This window comes from Rhinopithecus roxellana, chromosome 5 (assembly GCF_007565055.1).
Source record: "Rhinopithecus roxellana isolate Shanxi Qingling chromosome 5, ASM756505v1, whole genome shotgun sequence".
NCBI lineage: Eukaryota > Metazoa > Chordata > Mammalia > Primates > Cercopithecidae > Rhinopithecus > Rhinopithecus roxellana.
The window spans coordinates 67,574,553-67,597,523 of record NC_044553.1 but is presented as its reverse complement, the minus strand read 5'-3'; the positions used below and the strand labels follow the sequence as shown (position 1 = coordinate 67,597,523).

The 22,971-nt window shown below is 39.8% G+C and overlaps 1 protein-coding gene across 1 annotated transcript in view; it reads left to right on the top strand.

Annotated features, from left to right (window-relative positions):
• LOC104659656 (kinetochore scaffold 1) overlaps nt 1-22,971 on the top strand; it is a 68,253-nt gene that overhangs the window by 16,929 nt on the left and 28,353 nt on the right. Inside the window, exons 7-13 of the mRNA XM_030930816.1 lie at nt 932-965; nt 5,372-5,409; nt 8,966-9,018; nt 10,895-15,895; nt 19,593-19,731; nt 20,134-20,201; nt 20,788-20,886. Coding sequence (XP_030786676.1) covers nt 932-965; nt 5,372-5,409; nt 8,966-9,018; nt 10,895-15,895; nt 19,593-19,731; nt 20,134-20,201; nt 20,788-20,886 — 5,432 coding nt within the window. The remainder of the gene's footprint in view (nt 1-931; nt 966-5,371; nt 5,410-8,965; nt 9,019-10,894; nt 15,896-19,592; nt 19,732-20,133; nt 20,202-20,787; nt 20,887-22,971) is intronic.

Genomic DNA, 22,971 nt, shown 5'->3' with positions numbered 1-22,971 from the left:
GCTCACTGCAACCTCCGCCTCCCAGGTTTAAGTGATACTTCTGCCTCACCCTCCCGGGTAGCTGGGATTACAGGCATGCACCACCACACACAGCTAATTTTTGTATTTTTAGTAGAGACCGGGTTTCACCGTATTGGCCAAGCTGGTCTTGAACCCCTGGCCTCAAGTGATCTGCCTGCCTTGACCTCTCAAAGTGCTAGGATTACAGGCGTGAGCCACCGCGCCCAGCAGTTAGTAATTTTTTAAAATGTTGTTAATGTCCTTAAGTAATTTTTTTGTTTTTTTGAGACAGTCTCGCTGTGTCCCCCAGGCTGGAGTACAGTGGCACGATCTCGGCTCACTGCGAGCTTCGCCTCCTGGGATCACGCCATTCTCCTGCCTCAGCCTCCCGAGTAGCTGAGACTACAGGCACCCACTACGGCACCCGGCTAATTTTTTGTATTTTTAGTAGAGACGGGGTTTCACCGTGGTCTCGATCTCCTGACCTTGTGATCCGTCCGCCTCGGCCTCCCAAAGTGCTGAGATTACAGGCATGAGCCACCACGCCCGGCCAAGTAATTTTTTTAAAATTTTATTTTATTTATTTTTTTTGAGACGGAGTCTTGCCCTGTCACCCAGGCTAGAGTGCAGTGGTGCGATCTCGGCTCACTGCAACCTCCACCTCCCAGGTTCAAGTAATTCTCCTGCCTCAGCCTCTTGAGTAGCTGGGATTACATGTGCACGCCATCACGCCCAGCTAATTTTTGTATTTTTAGTAGAGACGGTTGGTCAGCCTGGTCTCAAACTCCTGATCTCGTGATCCGCCCGTCTTGGCCCCTCAAAGTTCTAGGATTACAGGCATGAGCCACCATGCCCGGCCGTCCTTAAGTAATTTTTCCTAATGCTTTATCAGTGTATCCTTGGACAAATTTAATTTTAATTTTATTTTTAGAAACAGAAACAGGAGAAAATCTTCTTTTGATACAGTAAGTAATTTTCAAGTTATATTTAAAAAGTTATAAATTAATATTTTGTTTCTTATTTTTGTATTCTTTTTGTGGAATACTTAGGATTAATTCAGAAAACAAGTTCTTTGCAGAATTTAGTATACTGCTATATCTGATTAATATGACCATATATAAACCGTTATATTTATCAACTAATGTAAAACAATAGATAGCAAGTCTTTAGTTTTTTTATTAAATCTTTCTTATAATATTATTACATAGAAAAGCAAATACCAGTAGCTGTTTAACAAATGAAAAGATGGCTATCTTTATTCATCATAAGAGAAGTACAAAATTGAGTATATTGATATATTTTTGGCCAGGCGTGGTGTCTCACACCTGTAATCCCAGCACTTTGGGAGGCTGAAGCTGGTGGATCACCTGAGGTCAGGAGTTCAAGACCAGCCTGGCCAATATCATGAAACCCCATCTCTACTAAAAAAACAGAAAAAATTGTCCGGGCGTGGTGGCTTACGTCTGTCATACCAGCACTTTGGGAGACTGAGGCAGGTAGATCACAGGTCAGGAGATCGAGACCATCCTGGCCAACATGGTGAAACCTGTCTCTACTAAAAATATACAAATTAGCTAGGTGTAGTGGGTGCCTGTAGTCCCAGCTACTCAGGAGTTTGAGGTAGGAGAATCACTTCTATCTGGGAGGTAGAGGTTGCAGTGAGCTGAGATCACGCCACTGCACTCCAGCCTAGGCGACAGAGTGAGACTCCATCTCAAAAAAAAAATACAAAAAAATACAAAAAATTAGCCATGTATGGTGGCACTGTGCCTGTAATCCCAGCTACTCAGGAGGCGGTCGCATGAGAATTGCTTGAATCTGGGAGGCAGAGGTTGCAGTGAGCTGAGATCATGTTCCTGCTCTCCAACCTGGGCCACAGAGCGAGACTCTGTCTCCGAAAAAGAGGTTTTGTTGTTGTTGTTGTTGTTTGTTTGTTTGTTGTTTAGACGGAGTCTTGCTCTGTCGCCAGGCTGGAGTGCAATGGTACGATCTCGGCTCTCTGCAACCTCTGCCTCCTGGGTTTGAGTGATTCTCTTGCTTTAGCCTCCCGAATAGCTGGGACTACAGGCGCCTGCCATCGCGCTTGGGTAATTTTGTTCAATTTTTAGTAGAGACGGGGTTTCACCATGTTGACCAGAATTGTCTTGATCTCTTGAGCTTGTGATCTGCCTACTTTGGCCTCCCAACGTGCTGGGATTACAGGCGTGAGCCACCATGTCTGGCCTAAAAAAGAGATATTTTTATCCAGTCAGTTAAGGAAATAGGTAAAAAGTCACTCATTGCTAGTGGTAATATAATTTGTAGAAGGCAACTTGGTAATATTCAGAATTTTAAATGTACATGCCCTTTGACTTCAGTTTTATGTCTGGAAATTATCTCACCAATATACTTGTAAATGTTTGAAATGATGAATAGATAAGGTTATTCACTGCAGCGTTTACTATAATAGTAAACGTAAAAGGCCCTGAAGGTCCATCAATAAGGGACTGGTTAAATAAATGGTACATTTTCCGTATTAAATGACTACTGTGCAGCCGGAAAAAAAATTGTATGCTAAATAGAGAAATCTCTAAGCTATATTACTTAAGATAAAAAGCAAAAACAAAGTACATCATGCATTACCACTTGTGTAAAACAGGGAAGAAGAAAAGCGTGTGTGTGTGTGTGTGTATATATATCGTCCCGTGTGTGTACATATATATAATGTATGTATATGTAGTGATGCATATATGTGCATAATATCTCTGGAAGAAACTAGTAAGATTGATTGCCACAGAGAAGAGAACCTTGTTATAGGTTACGTGTTGGTTTTGTGGTTTAATTTAAAACCATATGAAAGTATTACCTATTACATTCTTTGTGTGTTTTTTTTTTTTTTTTTTTTTTGAGATGGAGTCTTGCTCTGTTGCCCAGGCTGGGGTGCAGTGGCCGGATCTCAGCGCACTACAAGCTCCGCCTCCCGGGTTTACACCATTCTCCTGCCTCAGCCTTCCGAGTAGCTGAGACTACAGGTGCCTGCCACCTCGCCCAGCTAGGTTTTGTATTTTTTAGTAGAGTCAGGGTTTCACCATGTTAGCCAGGATGGTCTCGATCTCCTGACCTCATGATCCGCCCATCTTGGCCTCCCAAAGTTCTGGGATTACAGGCTTGAGCCACCACGCCCGGCCTACATTCTTTTTTTTTTTTTTTTTTTTTTTTGAGATGGAGTCTCGCTCTGTCACCCAGGCTGGAGTGCAGTGGTCGGATCTCAGCTCACTGCAAGCTCCGCCTCCCAGGCTCACGCCATTCTCCTGCCTCAGCCTCTCGAGTAGCTGGGACTACAGGCGCCCACCACCCCGCCCGGCTAGTTTTTTGTAGTTTTTAGTAGAGACGGGGTTTCACCGTGTTAGCCAGGATGGTCTTGATCTCCTGACCTCGTGATCTGCCCGTCTCGGCCTCCCAAAGTGCTAGGATTACAGGCTTGAGCCACCGTGCCCGGCCTACCTACATTCTTTAAATTAAAATTGTTGAAACAAACAAATGGAAGTAATAGTAGTCGTGGTTTAAAAAAGGTACAGAATCAAGTCCAGCAGAGCTTAAAGGAAAAATAATTTTTTAAATAAAAAGGTATAGAAGTATATACATTGAAGAGTAAAAATTATTCCCTCTTTCCATCTTCTTTTTTTTGTGAGACGGGGTTTCACTCTTGTTGGCCACCTGTAGTGCAGTGGCATGATCTTGGCTCACTGCAACCTCAGCCTCTCGAGTAGCTGGGACTACAGGTGTGCACCACTCCACCTGGATAATTTATTTATTATTATTTTTATTTATTTATTTATTTATTTTTTCTTTTTTATCTTATTTTTTGAGACAGAGTCTCGCTCTGTCACCCAGGCTGGAGTGCAGTGGCGCCATCTCAGCTCACTGCAAGCTCCGCCTCCTGGGTTCACACCGTTCTCCTGCCTCAGCCTCCTGAGTAGCTGGGACTACAGACGCCTGCCACCTTGCCTGGCTCGTTTTTTTGTATTTTTAGTAGAGACGGGGTTCACCATGTTAGCCAGGATGGTCTCCATCTCCTGACCTCATGATCCACCTGCCTCGGCCTCCCAAAGTGCTGGGATTACAGGCGTGAGCCACCGCGCCCAGCCCCCCCACCTTTTTTTTTTTTTTGGGACGTAGTCTCCGCTCTGTTGCGCAGGCTGGAGTGCAGTGGCCTAATCTCGGCTCACTGCAACTTCCACCTCCCAGGTTCAAGCTATTCTCCTGCCTCAGCCTCCCAAGTACCTGGGACTACAGGTGCACAACACCACACCCAGCTAATTTTTGTATTTTTAGTAGAGATGGAGTTTCACCATGTTGGCCAGGCTGGTCTCGAACTGACATCAGTTTATCTGCCTTCCTTGCCTTCCCAAAATGCTGGGATTTTAGACTTGAGCCACCGCACCCGACCTAATTTTGTGTTTTTAGTAGAGGCTGTGTTTCACCATGTTGGCCAGGCTAGTCTTAAACTCCTGACCTCGGGTGATCTGCCCACCTTGGCCTCCCAAAGTGATGGGATTACAGGCGTGAGCCACCACGCCCAGCCTATTCGCTCTTCTTCAGGTGACTCACTCCTCACAGATAACCACTGTTGACAATTTTTGGTGTACTTGCAGAAATTCTTTTTGTATGTCTAAGTGCAAGTTTAGCTTTTATTTTTTTAAAGAAGACAAAAAATGGGATTGCTTAGTAATATGTCTTGTGGCACTTTCTGTGTTATTACATAAAGATTTACCTCAGTCTGTTACAGTCTCTTGTATGGCTGCACCAACATTTGGTGAACTCCCTATTGATGGACACTTGACTGGTTTCTTTTATGTACTTTTTGTTTTAAGGCTCAAGTTTTAGAAAATGAATTGCTTTATAGGTCTTTTTTTGAAAAAATAAGCAAGCAGTATATATTAAGCATATTTTTCTAGTTTATTTTTTTGAGATGAGGTCTCACTCTGTCACCCAGGCTGGAGTGCAGTGGCATGATTATAGTTCACTGCAGCCCTGGACTCTACGTCTCAAGTGATCCTCCCACCTCAACCTCCCAAAGTGTTGAGATTACAGATGTGAGCCACCACGACTGGCTGATAATATTCTTGAAATTAGCAAACCATTAAGACCAATCTGAAAAGTATCCTTTAATTGTCTTGTAATTGCTTCAGTCAGTATTAGATGAGTCTTTTTTAAAAAGATGTCTTCATAATTTTCTGCATTAGATGAGTCTTTTTTAAAAAAAGTCTTTGTAATTTTCTGCTAGTTATTCTATGACAGTCTTTCATCTTCCCTACTCTTTCAGCTGTTATTGAAAGATTGTTGGTAATTGTTTGGGGTATAGATTATAAAAGTACTTTTTAATTTTTAGGAATAAGAAATTAGAAGATAATTACTGTGAAATTACTGGTGAGTATGACTAGAATACTTTTCTTATAGTAAGATAGTCTATTCATCTAGGTTCCTTGATCAGTAATATGTACAAGAAACCATGAACCATGAAAAAAAAGCAAACAGTGGCCGGGCACAGTGGCTCATGCCTGTAATCCCAGCATTTTGGAAGGCTGAGGGAGGCTCATCACGACGTCAGGAGATTGCGACCATCCTGGCCAACATGGTGAAATTCAGTCTGTACTAAAATACAAAAAAGTAGCTGGCCATGGTGGTGCGCGCCTGTAGTCCCAGCTACTCAGGAGGCTGAGGCAGGGGAATCACTTGAACCCAGGAGGTGGAGATTGCAGTGAGCCGAGATCACGCCACTGCACTCCAGCAGTGGCTGCAAACAGAGCTTTGTTCTTTTTTTTTTTTTTTTTTTTTTTGAGACAGAGTTTTGCTATTATTGCCCAGGCTAGAGTGTAGTGGTGCAATCTCAGCTCACTGCAACCTCCGCCTTCTGATTTCAAGCGATTCTCCTACCTTAGCCTCCCAAGTTGCTGGGGTTACAGGCATCCACCACCACGCCCAGCTATTTTTTTTGTATTTTTATTAGAGACCGGGTTTCACCATGTTGGTCAGGCTGGTCTCGAACTGCTGACCTTGTGATCCACCCGCCTCGGCCTCCCAAAGTGCTGGGATTACAGGTGTGAGCCACCGCGCCCAGCCCAGGGCTTTGTTGTTTACACAGTGTCTTCAATTTAAAATTTCACAGACTCAACTATTCCTTCTTTCTTTTTTTCTTTTTTTTTTTTTTTTGAGACAAAGTTTCATTCTTGTTGTCCAGGCTGGGGTGCAGTGGCACGATCTCAGCTCACTGCAGCCTCCACCTCCCGGGTTCAAGCAATTCTCCTGCCTCAGCCTCCTGAGTAGCTGGGGTTACAGGTGCCCACCACTACACCCAGCAAATTTTTTTTTTTTTGTATTTTTAGTAGAGACAGGGGTTCTCCATGTTGGCCAGGCTGGTCTCAAACTCCTGACCTCAGGTGATCCAGCCGCCTCAGCCTCCCAAAGTGCTGGGATTATAGGTGTGAGCCACTGCACCCGACCAACTCACTCTTATTTCTTTCAAACCTGCTGTTTCTCCTGTTTTCTCTGTCTTGGACTCCCGCTCGTTCAGTTATTCACTTAAGTCAGGAATCAAAAGGTCATTTTCAACTCTTCATTTGTGTCTAATGTCCATTTGGCCTACTTTGTATTTTGTCTCCTAAATGTCTTGAAAATCTGTTACCTATTCTGTATTCCTTCTGCCCCTGCTTTAATTCAAGTCGCTATTATTTATTCTTGGGTTATTGTATTTCATTTCTTATCCTTCCAATCCATTCTCCATGTTTCTAAATTTAATTATGTTACCTCCTAGCTTAAAATGGTTCAATGACACTGTTTTGCTTAGAGAATAAAGCCCATACTCCTTAGCAGTGAGTTAGAATGTCCTTTATCACTTGGCCTGTCTTCTTCTCCAAACTTATCTCCTGCCCTTTATAGGTATCCTATGCTCTAGCCCGTGATGAATTATTTGCAGTTCACTATGTGAACTCTTTTTCTGCCTATATGCATTTATATTTCATTGTGTTTCATTTTATTTTTTTGAGACGGAGTCTCACTCTGTCACCCAGGCTGGAGTGAGGTCGTGCGATCTTGGCTCACTGCAACAAGCGATTCTCCTGCCTCAGCCTTCTGAGTAGGTGGGATTAGAGGCGCGTACCACCAGGCCCAGATAATTTTTGTATTTTTAGTAGAGACGGGTTTTCACCATGTTGGCCAGGCTGGTCTCAAACTCCTGACCTCAGGTGATCTACCTGCTTTGGCCTCCAGAGTGCTTGGATTATAGGTGTGAGCCTCCGTGCTCAGCCCCTATATGCATTTATAAATGCTATTTTGTCTATCTAAAGTGATCTTTCTACTCCATTTTGCCTGTGAGTCTTCTCATTTTTCACTTCACTTAGCTTAACTTCAGTGCTGTTCAGAGTGTCCATTCCACAAACTAACTGCTCAGTCCATGACAGAGAAGGAACTTGCACTGTAATGTGCATTAACTGTGGTATTAAGCCACTGTTTAGTTTAGCTTACACTTTTTTTCTAGCAATTATTATTATATGATTTATGTTTGCCGCCAGCTCTTTATCTCATTATGAATTGGTAGCAAGCAGTTCACAGTCTGGCACCGTACTTCAAGTAGCACTGGCTTAAATGGAACCCTCTCTGGCAAAACTAAGGAGTTAGTCACATGTTCTGCGCTCCCATAACACCTCTTTTATTTCTCAGTATATTTTATAATTTATCACATTGTATTTTAAGTATTTTTCTGACTGTCTTATTAAAGAGGCCAAAACTGTTTGTGGGGGATGAGGGATACTCCTCCTTGAGGAGCAGGGCTACCCCATAGGCAGTGTGCTCAGAATAGCCTGAACTACCATCTCTGGGAGTCCAGAAATTTTGTCTTGTTCTTCTTTATACCTTAGTAGACAGTTGAGGTGTGTTTTTGTTTGTTTGTTTTGTTTTTTTCATGTAACAGGTTCTGAATCAACATTTGTTGAAAAAATGAATGGAAGCCTGACATATATATAAGGCTTTTAGTAAAAAAAAAAGAAAAAAAAGCTTATAATTATTTCATTATATGTACTCAAAGTTGCCATAAATTATTTAATATGTTCTAAAGATTTGCCTTTAAACTTTAAATGTGAGTGTTTTTAAATGTATTTACTGTTTTAATACAGCCTTTTGAATCCCTTCCTTATTTACAAAGTATAATTTGTAGTTCTAAAATAAGTCTTGAGTCTAATCCTTTATTGCCATTTTTGTTGCTCTTTTGGCCTGACATGACCTCTTACGTTAATCTGAACTGTTGTAGTAACTTCCTTATTGCTTTATCTTCTCTTGAATCTACTTCTCCTTATTACTTTTTACTATTTTTCTAAAATGCATTATATTTTATAATGGGATTATTTTTATAAAACATATATGTCTTATCATGGGAACTTCTAGATTCCTTAACATAGAATCAAAGACCATTCAGAATCCTACCCTAACCTTTCAGACTCATCACTTGATGCTCTTCTTCATGGGACTTCTATCCAGGAAATAAAAACAGAGAAGTGAATAATAATAATACTAAGTAGTAGTCCAGACTTTCCATCTTTAAAATCACCACCACATTATAAAAATATTTCAGCCACACAGAGGATATAATTATTGGTCTCTCTGTCACTAACATAGGACAATTAAAAGTCTTATGAAATTTAATATGTTCCCAACACAAAAGATAAATGTTTGAGGTGGTGGATATTCCAATTACCCTGATTTGATCATTACACAATGTATGCAGATATCAAAATATCACGTAACACAAAAATATGTTCCACTATTATATATCAATTTTTTGAAACTTTAAAATATTTAATACATAAGTTTTTAAGGGCTTAGTTACTGGTAAATTCTAGTAAATACTTGTAACTGATGAAGAACCTAAGAAAAGGAAAGTCAGGCTTGGTGATACTTTTTCTGACTACAGTTTTTTCTTTTTTCTAAATAGGGATGAACACATTGCTTTCTGCTCCCATTCATACCCAGATGCAACAGAAGGAGGTATGAGTTCATGCAAATACCTTCGTATTTTAATATCTTCTGATTGTTAAAACAGAAAACACAGTTCAATGATAATGGCATAATTTAGGGATGACTTAATAAAATGAATCAGCATAAACTGGAAAGGCTTCCTAGCTTTCCAATTAACTTAAGGATAGTTAAGTCACGACCAGTTTAAATAATGGGAGATACAGTATACCAGTACCTCTCAAAGTTTAAAGAGCGTATGAGTCTTTATTTCTAACTATTTCCTGAGTGATACTAGTACACAAGTCCGTAGGCCATACTTTCAGTAGCAAGGAGTTAATCTGTGTCCTCGCCAAAAAAAAAAAAAAAAGTTGTAGCACAGAGTGTAATATATATATATATGTATATATATATATATGTATATATATATATGTATATATATATATGTATATATATGTATATATGTATATATATATGTATGTATATATATGTATATATGTATATGTATATATGTATATATATATGTATGTATATATGTATATATGTATATATATATGTATGTATATATGTATATATGTATATATATATGTATATATGTATATATGTATATATATATATATGTATATATATATATATTTTTTTTTAAGCTATCTCCTACAAGAAGGATTTTTGTTGTTGTTAGACACAGTCTTATACTGTTGCCCAGGCTGGAGTGTGGTGGCACAATCTTGGCTCACTGCAGCCTCAACCTTCTGGGCTCAAGCAATCCTCCCACCTCAGCCTCTTGAGTGGCTGGGACTACAGGTGCATGACACCATACCTAGCTAATTTTGTTCATTTTTTTGTAGAGACAAGATCTCACCATGTTGCCCAGGCTCGTCTTGAACTCCTGGGCTCAAGGGACCCTTCTGCCTTGGCTTCCGAGAGTGTTGGGATTATAAGTGTGAGCCACCAAGCCCAGTCTAGAATGTAACATAGATTAGCCATCATGGACTTATGCCTTTCCTAGACTTTTAACATTTAGGATAAGAATGACCTATTCAATATAGTAATTAAAATTTTCGTCATGTTTACATTTGGTGCTGTCAGTGTTTTTAATTTTTTAGTCATTCTAGTGGGTGTATAATTAAACTTGAATTTTTAATTTGTCCCATAACACTAAAAAGTAAATTACTCACAGACTTTAGAATTTTTTTTTTCTTTTCCTAATAGATTGGGTCTTACTTTGTTGCTGAAGTTGGAGTGCAGTGGTGTGATCCTAGCTCATGACAGCTCAAACTCCTGGACTCAAGCAGTCCTCCCACATCAGCCTTCCTAGTAGCTGGGACTACAAGCATGCACCACTGTGCCTGATTTTTAAATTTTTTTGTAGACACAGGATCTTATTTTGTTACTCCTGGCTTCAGGCAGTCCTCCTGCCTCAGCCTTCCAAAGTACTTGGATTCCAGGTGTGAGCCACTGTGCCCAGCCTGGAATAATTTTTTTTTTTTTTTTGAGACGGAGTCTCGCTCTGTTGCCCAGGCTGGAATGCAGTGGCACAATCTCAGCTCACTGCAAGCTCCGCCTTCTGGGTTCACACCACTCTCCTGTCTCAGCCTCCCGAGTAGCTGGGATTACAGGCGCACGCCACCACACCCGGCTAATTTTGTTTTTTGTATTTTTTAGTAGAGACAGGGTTTCACCATGTTAGCCAGGATGGTCTCGATCTCCTGACCTCGTGATCCACCTGCCTTGGCCTCCCAAGAATAATTTTTAATGACAAATTATATGCAACATACTACACCATAGATTCAAACAAACCAATGTGTTATGAAACCGTCACTGAGGATTTTTTATATGTACATGTTGTAAAATGCCTTCTTAAAAGTTTGCTTTTGTTCTGATCTCTTATATTTTGCTTTCATTATAGTTTTCAATTATGGAACATAACCATGAAAAGAAACATGCAAATGACCAGACAGTCATCTTTTCAGATGAAAACCAGATGGACCTGACATCAAGTCATACTGTAATGATTACCAAAGGCCTTTTAGATAATCCCAAAAGTGAAAAGTCCACCAAGATAGATACCACATCATTTCTAGCTAATTTAAAGCTTCACACTGAGGACTCAAGAATGAAAAAAGAAGTAAATTTTTCCATGAATCAAAGCACTTCTTCAGAAAATAAAATAAATTTCAATGATTTCATAAAAAGATTGAAAACAGGAAAATGTAATACTTTTCCTAATGGGCCTGATAAAGAAAATTTTGAGATACCTGTTTATTCCAATGAATCAAATAGTGCCTCTTCTATACATCAAATGCATATATCTCTTAATGAAGATGAGAATAACAGTAATGTTACTAGAATCTTTAGAGAAAAAGATGATGGGATGAATTTCACCCAGTGTCATACAGCCAATATTCAGACATTGATTCCCACATCCAGTGAGACCAACTCACAGGAATCTAAAGGTAATGATATTACAATTTATGGCAATGACTTTATGGACTTGACATTTAACCACACTATACAGATTTTACCTGCTACAAGTAATTTTTCTGAAATAGAAAATCAAACTCAGAATGCCATGGATGTAACAACAGGTTGTGGAACTAAAGCTTCAGGAAATAAAATAAATTTTAAGAGTAAACAAAATGCTGCTTTTCAAGACCCTTCCATAAACCCTGCAGACAAAATGCGTATTACCAGAAGTCATATTATGGGGGCAGAAACTCACATAGTCTCACAGACTTGTAATCAAGATGCCAGAATGTTAGCCCTGACCCCAGAATCTGTATGTTCTAATCCATGTATTCAAAGTTGTAAGACAGTTTTCTATTCTAGTTGTAATGATGCCATGGAAATGACCAAATGTCTCTCAAGTATGAGAGAGGAGAAAAATTTGCTAAAGCATGACAGTGGTTATTCTAAAATGTATTGCAATCCAGATGCTATGTCTTGTCTCACAGAGAAAACTATTTATTCCGGAGAGGAGAACATGGACATTACCAAGAGTCATACAGTTGCAATAGATAATCAAATTTTTAAACAAGATCAATCAAATGTGCAAATAGCAGCTGTACCAACACCTGAAAAAGAAATGATGCTCCAAAATCATATGACCACATCAGAAGATGGGAAAATGAATGTAAATTGTAACTCACTTCCTCATGTATCTAAGGAAAGAATACAGCAGAGCCTGTCAAATCCTTTATCTATTTCATTGACTGATAGAAAGACTGAACTCTTAGCAGGTGAAGATATGGATTTGACTGAATGTCACACAAGTAACTTAGGAAGTCAGGTTCCTCTTGCAACTTATAATCTAGCACCGGAGAATACCACCAGTGAATCTCACTCTCACAACAAAAGCTCTTCAGATGAATGTGAAGAAATGACCAAAAGTCATAATGAACCATTTCAACGGCCAGACATGATAACCAAAAACAGCTTAACCGATACCTGGAACAAAGACAAAGATCAGGTTTTGAAGGTTTTGCCCTACCTTGATAAAGATTCTCCTCAGTCAGCTGATTGTAATCAGGAGATAGCAGCAAGCCATAATGTAGTCTACTGTGGTGGAGTTCTTGATAAACAAGTAGCTAATAGAAATATAGTTTCATGTGAACAATCTTTGTTTTCTACCACAAAGCCATTATTTTCATCAGGACAATCTTCTATGAAAAATCATGATACTGCTATAAGTAGTCATACAGTGAAATCTGTACTAGGCCACAATTCTAAACTGGCTGGGCCACTGAGGAAAAGTTTAAGCAATCCCACACCTGACTGTTGCCATGACAAGATGATTATATGTTCAGAGGAAGAGCAAAATATGGATCTAACAAAGAGCCACACCGTTGTCATTGGATTTGGTCCTTCTGAACTACAAGAACTTGGTAAAACTAATTTAGAACACACTACTAGCCAGCTAACAACAACGAGCAGACAGATAGCTGTGAAAGTTGAAAAATGTGGTAAAAGTCCCACAGAAAAAAGTGGAGTACTTAAATCTAACTGTATTATGGATGTGTTAGAGGATGAAAGTATACAGAAACCTAAATTACCAAAGGAAAAGCAAAATGTCAGCATTTGGGGAAGGAAAAGTGTTGGCGGACCAAAAATTGATAAGACTATTATATTTTCAGAAGATGTTAAGAATGATATGGATATCACTAAGAGTTATACAGTAGAAATAAACCATAGACCTTTATTAGAGAAACATGATTGTCATTTGGTGCCATTGGCAGGAACTTCTGAAACGATTTTATATACATGTGGGCAGGATGACATGGAGATTACTAGAAGTCACACAACTGCCTTAGAATGTAAAACTGTCTCACCAGATGAAATAACTACTAGGCCTATGGACAAAACTGTAGTGTTTGTAGATAATCATGATGAACTAGAAATGACAAAGTCCCATACTGTTTTCATTGACTACCAAGAAAAGGAAAGAACAGACCGACCCAACTTTGAACCATCCCAAAGGAAAAGCCTAGGAACACCAAAAGTGATATGTACTCCTACTGAGGAGAGTGTTTTCTTTCCAGAAAATGGTGAAAGTGACCGTCTAGTAGCAAATGACAGCCAGCGAACACCTCTGGAGGAATGGTCTAATAATAGGGGCCCTGTAGAGGTAGCTGATAACATGGTATTGTCTAAATCAGCCACTTGGAAAAACATCAAAGCTGTACAAAATTCTGGATTGCTCAATGAACCTCTATCAGGCAAAAGTCAGAGAAGAAAAAGCCTTAAGCTAAAAAATGACAAGACCATTGTATTTTCAGAGAATGATAAAAATGATATGGATATTACCCAGAGTTGTATGGTGGAAATAGGTAACAAAAGTGCCCTAGAGAATAAAGAGGACTTCCATTTGGTGCCTTTTGCAGGGGCTTCTAAAACTATTTTGTATTCATGTGGGCAGGATGACATGGAGGTCACTAGGAGTCACACAACTGCCTTAGAATGTAAAACTGCCCTGTCAAATGAAATAGCTATTAGGCCTATGGACAAAACTGTATTATTCACAGATAATTGCAATGATCTGGAAGTCACCAATTGTGATACTGTTTTCATTGACTGTCAAGCCACAGAGAAAATATTTGAAGAGAACCCTGAATTTGGAATAGCAAAAGGAAAAAACTTAGGTGTTTCCTTTCCTAAGGTTAATAGCTGTGTTCAAGAAATCGCTGAAAAACAAGCACTGGCTATAGGAAACAAAATTGTTCACACTGAGCAAAAGCAACAACTCTTTGCTTCTACTAATAAAACTACTAATGAAATCGTCAAATTCCATAATGCTGCTATGGATGAAAAGGTCATAGGGAAAGTTGTAGAACAGGCCTGTACATTGGAAAAAGCCCAAATTGAAAGCTGTCGGTTAAATAATAGAGATGGAAGAAATGTGGGCTTTACAAGCAGTCATGCAACTGCTGTTTGTGGATCCAGTGATAATTATTCCTGTTTACCAAATGTTATTTCCTGTACTGATATTTTGGAGGGTAGTGCCATGCCCTTATGTGATAAAGATGAGGAAAAAGCCAATAATTGCCCAGTGCAAAATGATCGTGCTTATGCAAATGATTTTGCCAGTGAATATTACTTGGAATCTGAGGGACAGCATCTCTCTGCTCCTTGTCCTTTGTTAGAGAAGGAAGAAGTTATTCAAACCAGTACCAAAGGACAGTTAGACTGTGTCATAACACTGCACAAAGATCAAGATCTGATTAAGGAGCCACGAAATCTATTGGCTAATCAAACTTTAGTATATAGTCAAGATCTGGGGGAGATGACTGAACTTAATTCAAAGCGAATATCTTTTAAGCTTCAAAAGGATCAAATGAAAGTCTTTGTTGATGATATTCGTGTTATTTCTCAGCCTCATTTCTCAACTGACCAACCTCCATTACCTAAAAAAGGACAGAGTAGTATCAATAAAGATGAAGTGATACTGTCTAAAGCTGGAAATAAGAGTTTAAATATAGGAAATTGCTCTGCATCCATATGTGAAAAGCCCAAAATGCTCAATAATGAGAAGTGGTTTGCTGCAGCCTGTGAAAAAGAGCTGAAGGAAAATATTCAAACAACTAACTATAATACAGCTCTGGATTTCCACAGTAACTTAGACTTAACTAAGCAAGTCATACAAACTCATGTCAATGCTGAAGAAGCACCAGATCCTGTAATTACATCTAATGTTCCATGTTTTCATAGTTTCAAACCAAATCTGAATAATTTGAATGGAAAAACTGAAGAGTTCTTAGCTTTTCAAACTGTTCATATACCACCCCTTCCAAAGCAATTATTTGAATTAGGGAATAAGGCACACAATGATATGAGTATAGTGCAAGCTACAGAAATATGTAATATTAACATAATCTCCAGCAATGCTAAAGATAGAGATGAAGAAAATAAAAAGTCTCATAATGGAGCTGAAACCACCTGTCTACCATCAAAGACAGTTTTTAAAGATAAAGTAAGGAGATGTTCTTTGGGAATCTTTTTGCCTAGATTGCCAAACAAGAGAAATTGTAGTGTCACTGGTATTGATGACCTGGAACAGATTCCAGCAGACACTACTGATTTAAATCACTTAGAAATTCAGCCAGTCTCCAGCAAAGATTCAGGCATTGGATCTGTTGCAGCTAAAATGAACCTAAGTCCTTCTCAATATATAAATGAGGAAAATCTTCCTATATATCCTGATGAGATCAATTCTTCAGACTCTATTAACATAGAAACTGAGGAAAAGGCTTTGATTAAGACATACCAAAAAGATATTTCACCATATGAAAATAAAATGGAAAAAACTTGCAATAGCCAAAAAAGAACGTGGGTACAAGAAGAAGAAGATATTCGTAAGGAGAAAAAAATCAGAAAAAATGAGATTAACTTTAGTGATACTACGCAAGATCAGGAGGTGAGCTCTGTCTTGAACCAAGGAATATTCTTGAGTTTTGGGTTTTGTTTTGTTTTTTTAAATTGTGGGTATTCTCGAATTTTAATCTTAGTCTCGGGTAAGCAGAAAATGATTATTTCCACTTATAGGGCTGGAGAAGTATTATGTAGAACCTTCAGGAATTAATTGACTAACAGCTAGACTTCAAAGCAATTTAAAGTGACAAATACAAAAAAATTAAATGGAAAATTGTACAAAAAGTAGCCAGAGTTATGATTGTATAATTTCAAAAGGTAAATACTATCACCTCTAGTGATTTGTCAATTTGGCTTTATATAAGAATCTCTAGGGAGGGTATATATAGCTTGAAAAGTCATCTTCAGTGGAGTTGTATTTGGGGAGTAAAAAGTCTTTCTATTTTGCCAGCTGCATGAAGTAAAGCTTGACTGAATTTCCTTGTCTGATAAGGATATGTAGAAGTTGAGAGTCCATTTTCCTTATTTTTTAATTTTAATTTTATTTTTATTTTTATTTTATTTTTGAGATGGAGTCTTGCTCTGTTGCCCAGGCTAAAGTGCAGTGGTGCCATCTCTGCTCACTGCAGCCTCCGCCTTCTGGGTTCAAGTGATTCTCCTGCCTCAGCCTTCCGAGTAGCTGGGATTGCAGGCACCGGGCACCACATCTGTCTAATTTCTTTTTTTTTTTTTTTTGTATTTTTAGTAGAGATGGGATTTCCTCATATTGGCCAGGCTGGTCTCGAACTCCTGACCTCAAGTGATCTGCCTGCCTCAGCCTCCCAAAGTGCTGGGATTACAAGTGTGAACCATTGCACCCAGCCTTAGAGAGTCTATTTCTTTAGTGAGTAGGAGAATGCCTGGGTCATTTTGTATGAATTGAAAGAAGACACATTTTTTTAAGTCAAGTACTATTTGGGTAACTTGGGGAGAACAAAATCTGTCACTTAGACCAAATTTTGTAGGCGGAGAAATACAGATTAGGAAGTATCAGAGTTTCATAGAAAACAAAGCTTCAACTCTGTTAAAAAGATAAGCATAGGAGGTGATTTCAGTGGCTCTGAAAGATAATGTCATGCAATGGCTAGTCATGAAATTATGAGAAAGTGGCCGGGCGCGGTGGCTCAAGCCTGTAATCCCAGCACTTTGGGAGGCCGAGACGGGCGGATCACGAGGTCAGGAGATCGAGACCATCCTGGCTAACACAGTGAAACCCCGTCTCTACTAAAAATACAAAAAAAAAAACTAGCTGGGCGAGGTGGCGGGCGCCTGTAGTCCCAGCTACTCGGGAGGCTGAGGCGGGAGAATGGTGCAAACCCGGGAGGCGGAGCTTGCAGTGAGCTGAGATCGGGCCACTGCACTCCAGTCCGGGCGACAGAGCGAGACTCTGCCTCAAAAAAAAAAAAAAAAAAAAAAATTGTGAGAAAGTAGCAATGTAAAATTTAACAGTAACTTTTATGAAAATTAACATTCTATTTTCTTTTCTTGAGATGGAGTTTTGCTTTTGTCACCCAGGCTGGAGTACAATAGTATAGTCTTGGCTTGCTACAACCTCTCCCTCCTGGGTTCAAGGATTTTCCTGCCTCAGCCTTCTGAATAGTTGGGATTACAGGCGCCCGCCATTATGCCTGGCTATTTTTTGTATTTTTAGAAGAGACAGGATTTCGCCATGTTGGCCAGTCTGGTCTTGAACTCCTGACCTCAGGTGATCCACCCACCTTGGCTTGCTAAAGTCCTGATATTACAGGAGTGAGCCACCGCGCCCGGACTGCCTTCTATTTTCAATAAATGTATAGATTATCTGCTATGTCTTAGGCACTGTTGTTGTTGTTTTTTCTTTTTTTTTTTTTTTTTTGAGATGGAGTCTTGCTCTGTCACCCAGGCTGGGGTGCAGTGGCATGATCTCGGCTCACTGCAACCTTGGCCTCCCGGGTCCAAGCGATTCTCCTGCCTCAGCCTCCCAAGTAGCTGGGATTACAGGCGTGCGCCAACACGCCCAGCTAATTTTGTACTTTTAGTAGAGATGGGGTTTCACCATGTTGGTCAGGCTGGTCTCAAACTCCTGACTGCAAGTGATCCACCTACCTCGGTGTCCCAAAGTGCTGGGATTACAGGCGTGAGCCACTGCGCCCAGCCAGGCACTGTTTTATGTGCTGGGAATGCAGACAAAAATCTACTCTCATGGAGCTTACATAATAGCATTTATTCATTCATTTATTTTTGAGACAGGGCCTTGCTCTGTTGCCTAGGCTGGAGTGCAGTGGAATGACCTCAGCCCACTGCAACCTCCATCTCCCTGGTTCAAGTGATTCTCATGTCTCAGCCTCCCAAGTAGCTGGGAGTACGGGTGCACACCACAACGCCCTGCTAATTTTTGTGTTTTTAGTAGAGATGAAGTTTCACCACGTTGGCCAGGCTGGTCTCAAACTCCTGGCCTCAAGTGACCTACCCACCTCGACCTCCCAGAGTGCTGGGATTACAGGCATGAGCCACCGCAGCCCATAATGGCGTTTATTTATTTATTATTATTATTGTTGTGTTTTGAGATCGAGTCTTGCTCTGTTGCCCAGGCTGGAGTGCAGTGGTGTGATTTTGGCTCACCGCAAACTGCCTCCTAGGTTCAAGTGATTCTCCTCTCTCAGCCTCCTGAGTAGCTGGGATTACAGGCATGTGCCACCACACCCGGCTAATTTTTGTATTTTCAGTAGAGAGAGGGTTTCACAATGTTGGCCAGGCTGGTCTTAAACTCCTGACCTCAAGTGATCTGCCTGCCTTAGCCTCCCAAAATGCTGAGGTTACAGGCATGAGCCACTGTGCCCAGCTCCCTTAATAGCATTTAGATAAAATAATATATTGTTTTCAGCCGGGCATGGTAGCTCACGCCTGTAATCCCAGCACTTTGGGTGGCCAAGGCAGGTGGATCACGAGGTCAGGAGATCGAGACCGTTCTGGCTAACACGATGAAACCCCGTCTCTACTAAAAATACAAAAAATTAGCCAGATGTGGTGGCGGGCGCCCGTAGTCCCAGCTACTTGGGAGGCTGAGGCAGGAGAATGGCGTGATCCCAGGGGGTGGAGCTTGCAGTGAGCTGAGATCACGCCAGTGCACTCCAGCCTGGGTGACAGCTAAGACTCTTCCTCAAAAAAAAAAAAAAAAAAAAAAGTTGTTTTCAAAAAGCATGTAAGAAGGTAGATGAAGATGGCATTTAAAGCTGTGAAGTCAAATGGTTAAAATAGTAAAAGCAAGACCACATAACTTATTCAGCTAAAGAAGTCTTGGTCAGCTGGAGAGGAAAGTAGAAAAGCCTGGAAATAAGTTTATTGTCTGGACTCTAGCCAGGGCCACCACATACAGCCAATATTCTAGTCTGGTTTTCTACAGTGTGGTTGCCCTGCTCTTGGTGGCTAGTAGTTGAATTATTGGATAGGTGAACATTTGATACCTTACAGGATCTGGTTTTAACTTCCATACATAATGAGAAATAATTTGCGTACACAGTATAATCCGTAGAGTTACATTCAATAAAATTACTTTTAACTCTAATTAGGCTTAAGATGCTTGTTACTTGTTCTAATTCTTTACTAAGATATTTCATATGAATTATAGATACATTGTATGTTAGAAGTAGTATTTATGTTAGTGTTCATCATAAGTATACAGTATATATTTTATTTTGATGATATTTCTTAATTGACAATTTCAGATTTTGGATCACCATACTGAACAGGATATAGATAAAAGTGCTAACAGCGTATTGACAAAAAACCTGAGCAGGACCCCATCTAGTTGCAGCAGCTCTCTGGATTCAGTCAAGGCTGATGGGACCTGTCTGGACTTCAGCAGTAAGAGCTTCATAAAGGCTAAATAATAGCAGCCTTCTGCTTACTTGACTAATAATAAGTAATTTTCAGTTCAGGAAATACTTGAATGTTGTATATGCCTTTCTGGGATTATAAAAAGTTGATCAGTAAAATAATATTTAGTTTATTTTTAATTCTTAGTTATTGTAATGCACTGAGAAGTGACATACTACAGAGAAATAGTGATTTCCTTCATGGGCTTATAATTAGTGGAGAAACACTGGAGTCTTAAAGCTATAATATACTTTGCTGTGCTACATGACTGTCTTCCCAGAAAGATCCCAGTGGGTGGCTTCAGGATCAGAAACAATCTGAATGATAACCACAGTTAAGTTTACAGTTCAGTTTTGACTTGTTCATCACCAGAATTTGCTTTACTTCTAGCTTACCGCAGTAGTCAAATGGAATCACAGTTTCTCAGAGATACTATTTGTGAAGAGAGCTTGAGGGAGGTATGTTAAAATTATTTTTCTTTTTTTTAATTTATAAAGAAAAGAGGTTTAAACATCTCATTTCTAATACATGTAATATTCTTGGTTTTAAATTTTGTTTTATGAAATATTTCAAATATACAGAAGACTACTTTTCTTAAAGATCCAACCTAGCAATTAATTAAATGGAGTAGTAGTCACGATTAAAAGGTATTTATTTTGGCTGGTCATGGTAGTGCATGCCTGTAATCCCAGCAACATGGGAGCCTGAGGCAAGAGAATCACTTGAGCCCAGGAGTTCAAGGCTGCAGTGAGCCATGATCACACAACTGTACCCCAGGCTGGGTGACAGAGCAAGACCTTGTCTCAAAAAAAGAGAAAAAAAGATGTATGTTTTGGGTTTTGGGATTTTTAAAACTCTATTGTTATTCAATAACCTTAAGAAATAATCTTAGATAAAATCTGCTCATGTATAGCCTGCAGATAGCTGGATGATATTTCCATAAATGTATACAGTATACTTTAAGCTTTTAGAAACAAATGAGGTGGTTATATCAAAGTGAGATCACATTGAATTTTCGTGTGGACTTTTTTTTTCTTTTCTCAGAAACTCCAAGATGGGAGAATAACAATAAGGGAGTTCTTTATACTTCTCCAGGTCCACATCTTGATACAGAAACCCCGACAGAGCAATCTCCCAGGCAATGTAAGTGCAGTTTCTTGGCAAATTGGTTATCTCAGTTAAAATATGTTGCACTTTTTACTAAACTGCATCAAAGCAAACATTTATTTAAAAGCACACAAAGAATGGAAGAGAGCAAATTTTCCTATAGAGAGTTTTCTTTCTTTTTTTTTTTTTTTGAGACAGAGTCTCGCTCTGTTGCCCAGGCTGGAGTGCAGCGGCATGATCTCGGCTCACTGCAACCTCTGTCTCCTGGGTTCAAGTGATTCTCTTGCCTCAGCCTCCTGAGTAGCTGAGACTACAGGCACGTGCCACCACACCCAGCTAATTTTTGTATTTTTGTAGAGACAGGGTTTCATTGTATTGGCCAGCCTGGTCTCGAACTCCTGATCTCGTGATCCACCCACCTCAGCCTCCCAAAGTGCTGTAATTACAAGTGTGAGCCACCATGCCCAGCCGAGAGTTTTCTTATAGTAGAGAGATTTGTTATTAGCATAAACAAAAAACAAAAATTTTCACATGAATTTTTTTATCATGGATTTTGATAAGATAAAATTTGAATTTTCCCTTCATTCCTTGCCATCTATTTTTTTGATACATTTTCTTGATTACAAAACTAAATGTGCTTTTTCCTCCATTATAAAAATCTAAGGGTAGCAGAGGTTTTTAATGAACAGTTTTCAAAATCAAAAATACGTAAACTGGATAAAAATCATAAATATTTGAATAATACAGTCAACAAACTCAATTTAAAAGATTAATAGAAAAACTTATATTCCTTACATAGGAATATTTTTTCTCTTTTTTTTTTTGAGACGGAGTCTTGCTCTGTCGCCCAGGCTGGAGTGCAGTGGCTGGATCTCAGCTCACGGCAAGCTCCGCCTCCTGGGTTTACGCCATTCTCCTGCCTCAGCCTCCCGAGTAGCTGGGACTACAGGCATTCACCACCTCACCCGGCTAGATTTTTGTATTTTTTAGTAGAGACGGGGTTTCACCATGTTAGCCAGGATGGTCTTGATCTCCAGACCTCGTGATCCCCCCGTCTCGGCCTCCCAAAGTGCTGGGATTACAGGCTTGAGCCACCGCACCTGGCCGAGGAATATTTTTTCTCTTAAGTCTATCAAACGTTTCCAAAAGTTAGTTATACCCTTGGCCACAAAGAAACATTAATAAATTTTTTAAAATGGAGGTTTTATAGAGACTACATAATCTAATCTTGATCCAATACAATTTAGAACTAATAAAAGAACCAAAACATTCTGAGATTCTTAGAAATTAAGAAACACAGTATCTTGTAGACAAAGTGTCCCCAACCCCTGGGGTTAGGAACTGGGCCGTATAGCAGGAGGTGAATGGTGGTGGAGCAAACAAAGCTTCATCTGTATTTATAGCCACTTCCCATTGCTTGCATTACCAACTGAGCTCTGCCTCCTTTCAGATCAGCAGTGGCGTTAGATTCTCATAGAAGTATGAACCCTATTGTGAACTGCACACATGAAGGATCTAGGTTGCACACCCCTTAAGAGAATCTAATACATGATTATCTGTCAGTGCCTCCTATCACCCCCAGATGGGACCATCTAGTTGCAAGAAAATAATCTTAGGGCTCCCACAGATGCTATATTATGATGAGTTATATAATTATTTCATTATATATTACAAAGTAGTAATAATAGAAATAAAGTTTAGACTGGGCATGGTGGCTCACACCTGTAATCCCAGCACTTTGGGAGGCCCAGCCAGACAGATCACCCGAGCTTAGGAGTTCAAGACCAGTCTGACCAACATGGCTAAACCCGTGTCTAAAACAATACAAAAATTAGCTGGGCATGGTGGCACACACCTGTCGTCCCAGCTACTTGGGAGGTTGAGGTGGGAGGATGGCTTGAGCCCAGGAAGTGGAGGTTGCATTGAGCCAGTATTGCACCACTGCACTCCAGCCTAGGCAACAAAGCCGGATCCTGTCTCAAAAAAAAAAAAAAAGAAAGTTCAGAATAAATGTAGTGTGCTTGAATCATCCTGAGGCTATCCCCTCTTCCTGGTCCTTGGAGAAATTGTCTTCCATGAAACTGGTCCCTGGTGCCAAAAAGGTTGGGAACTGCCGTTGTA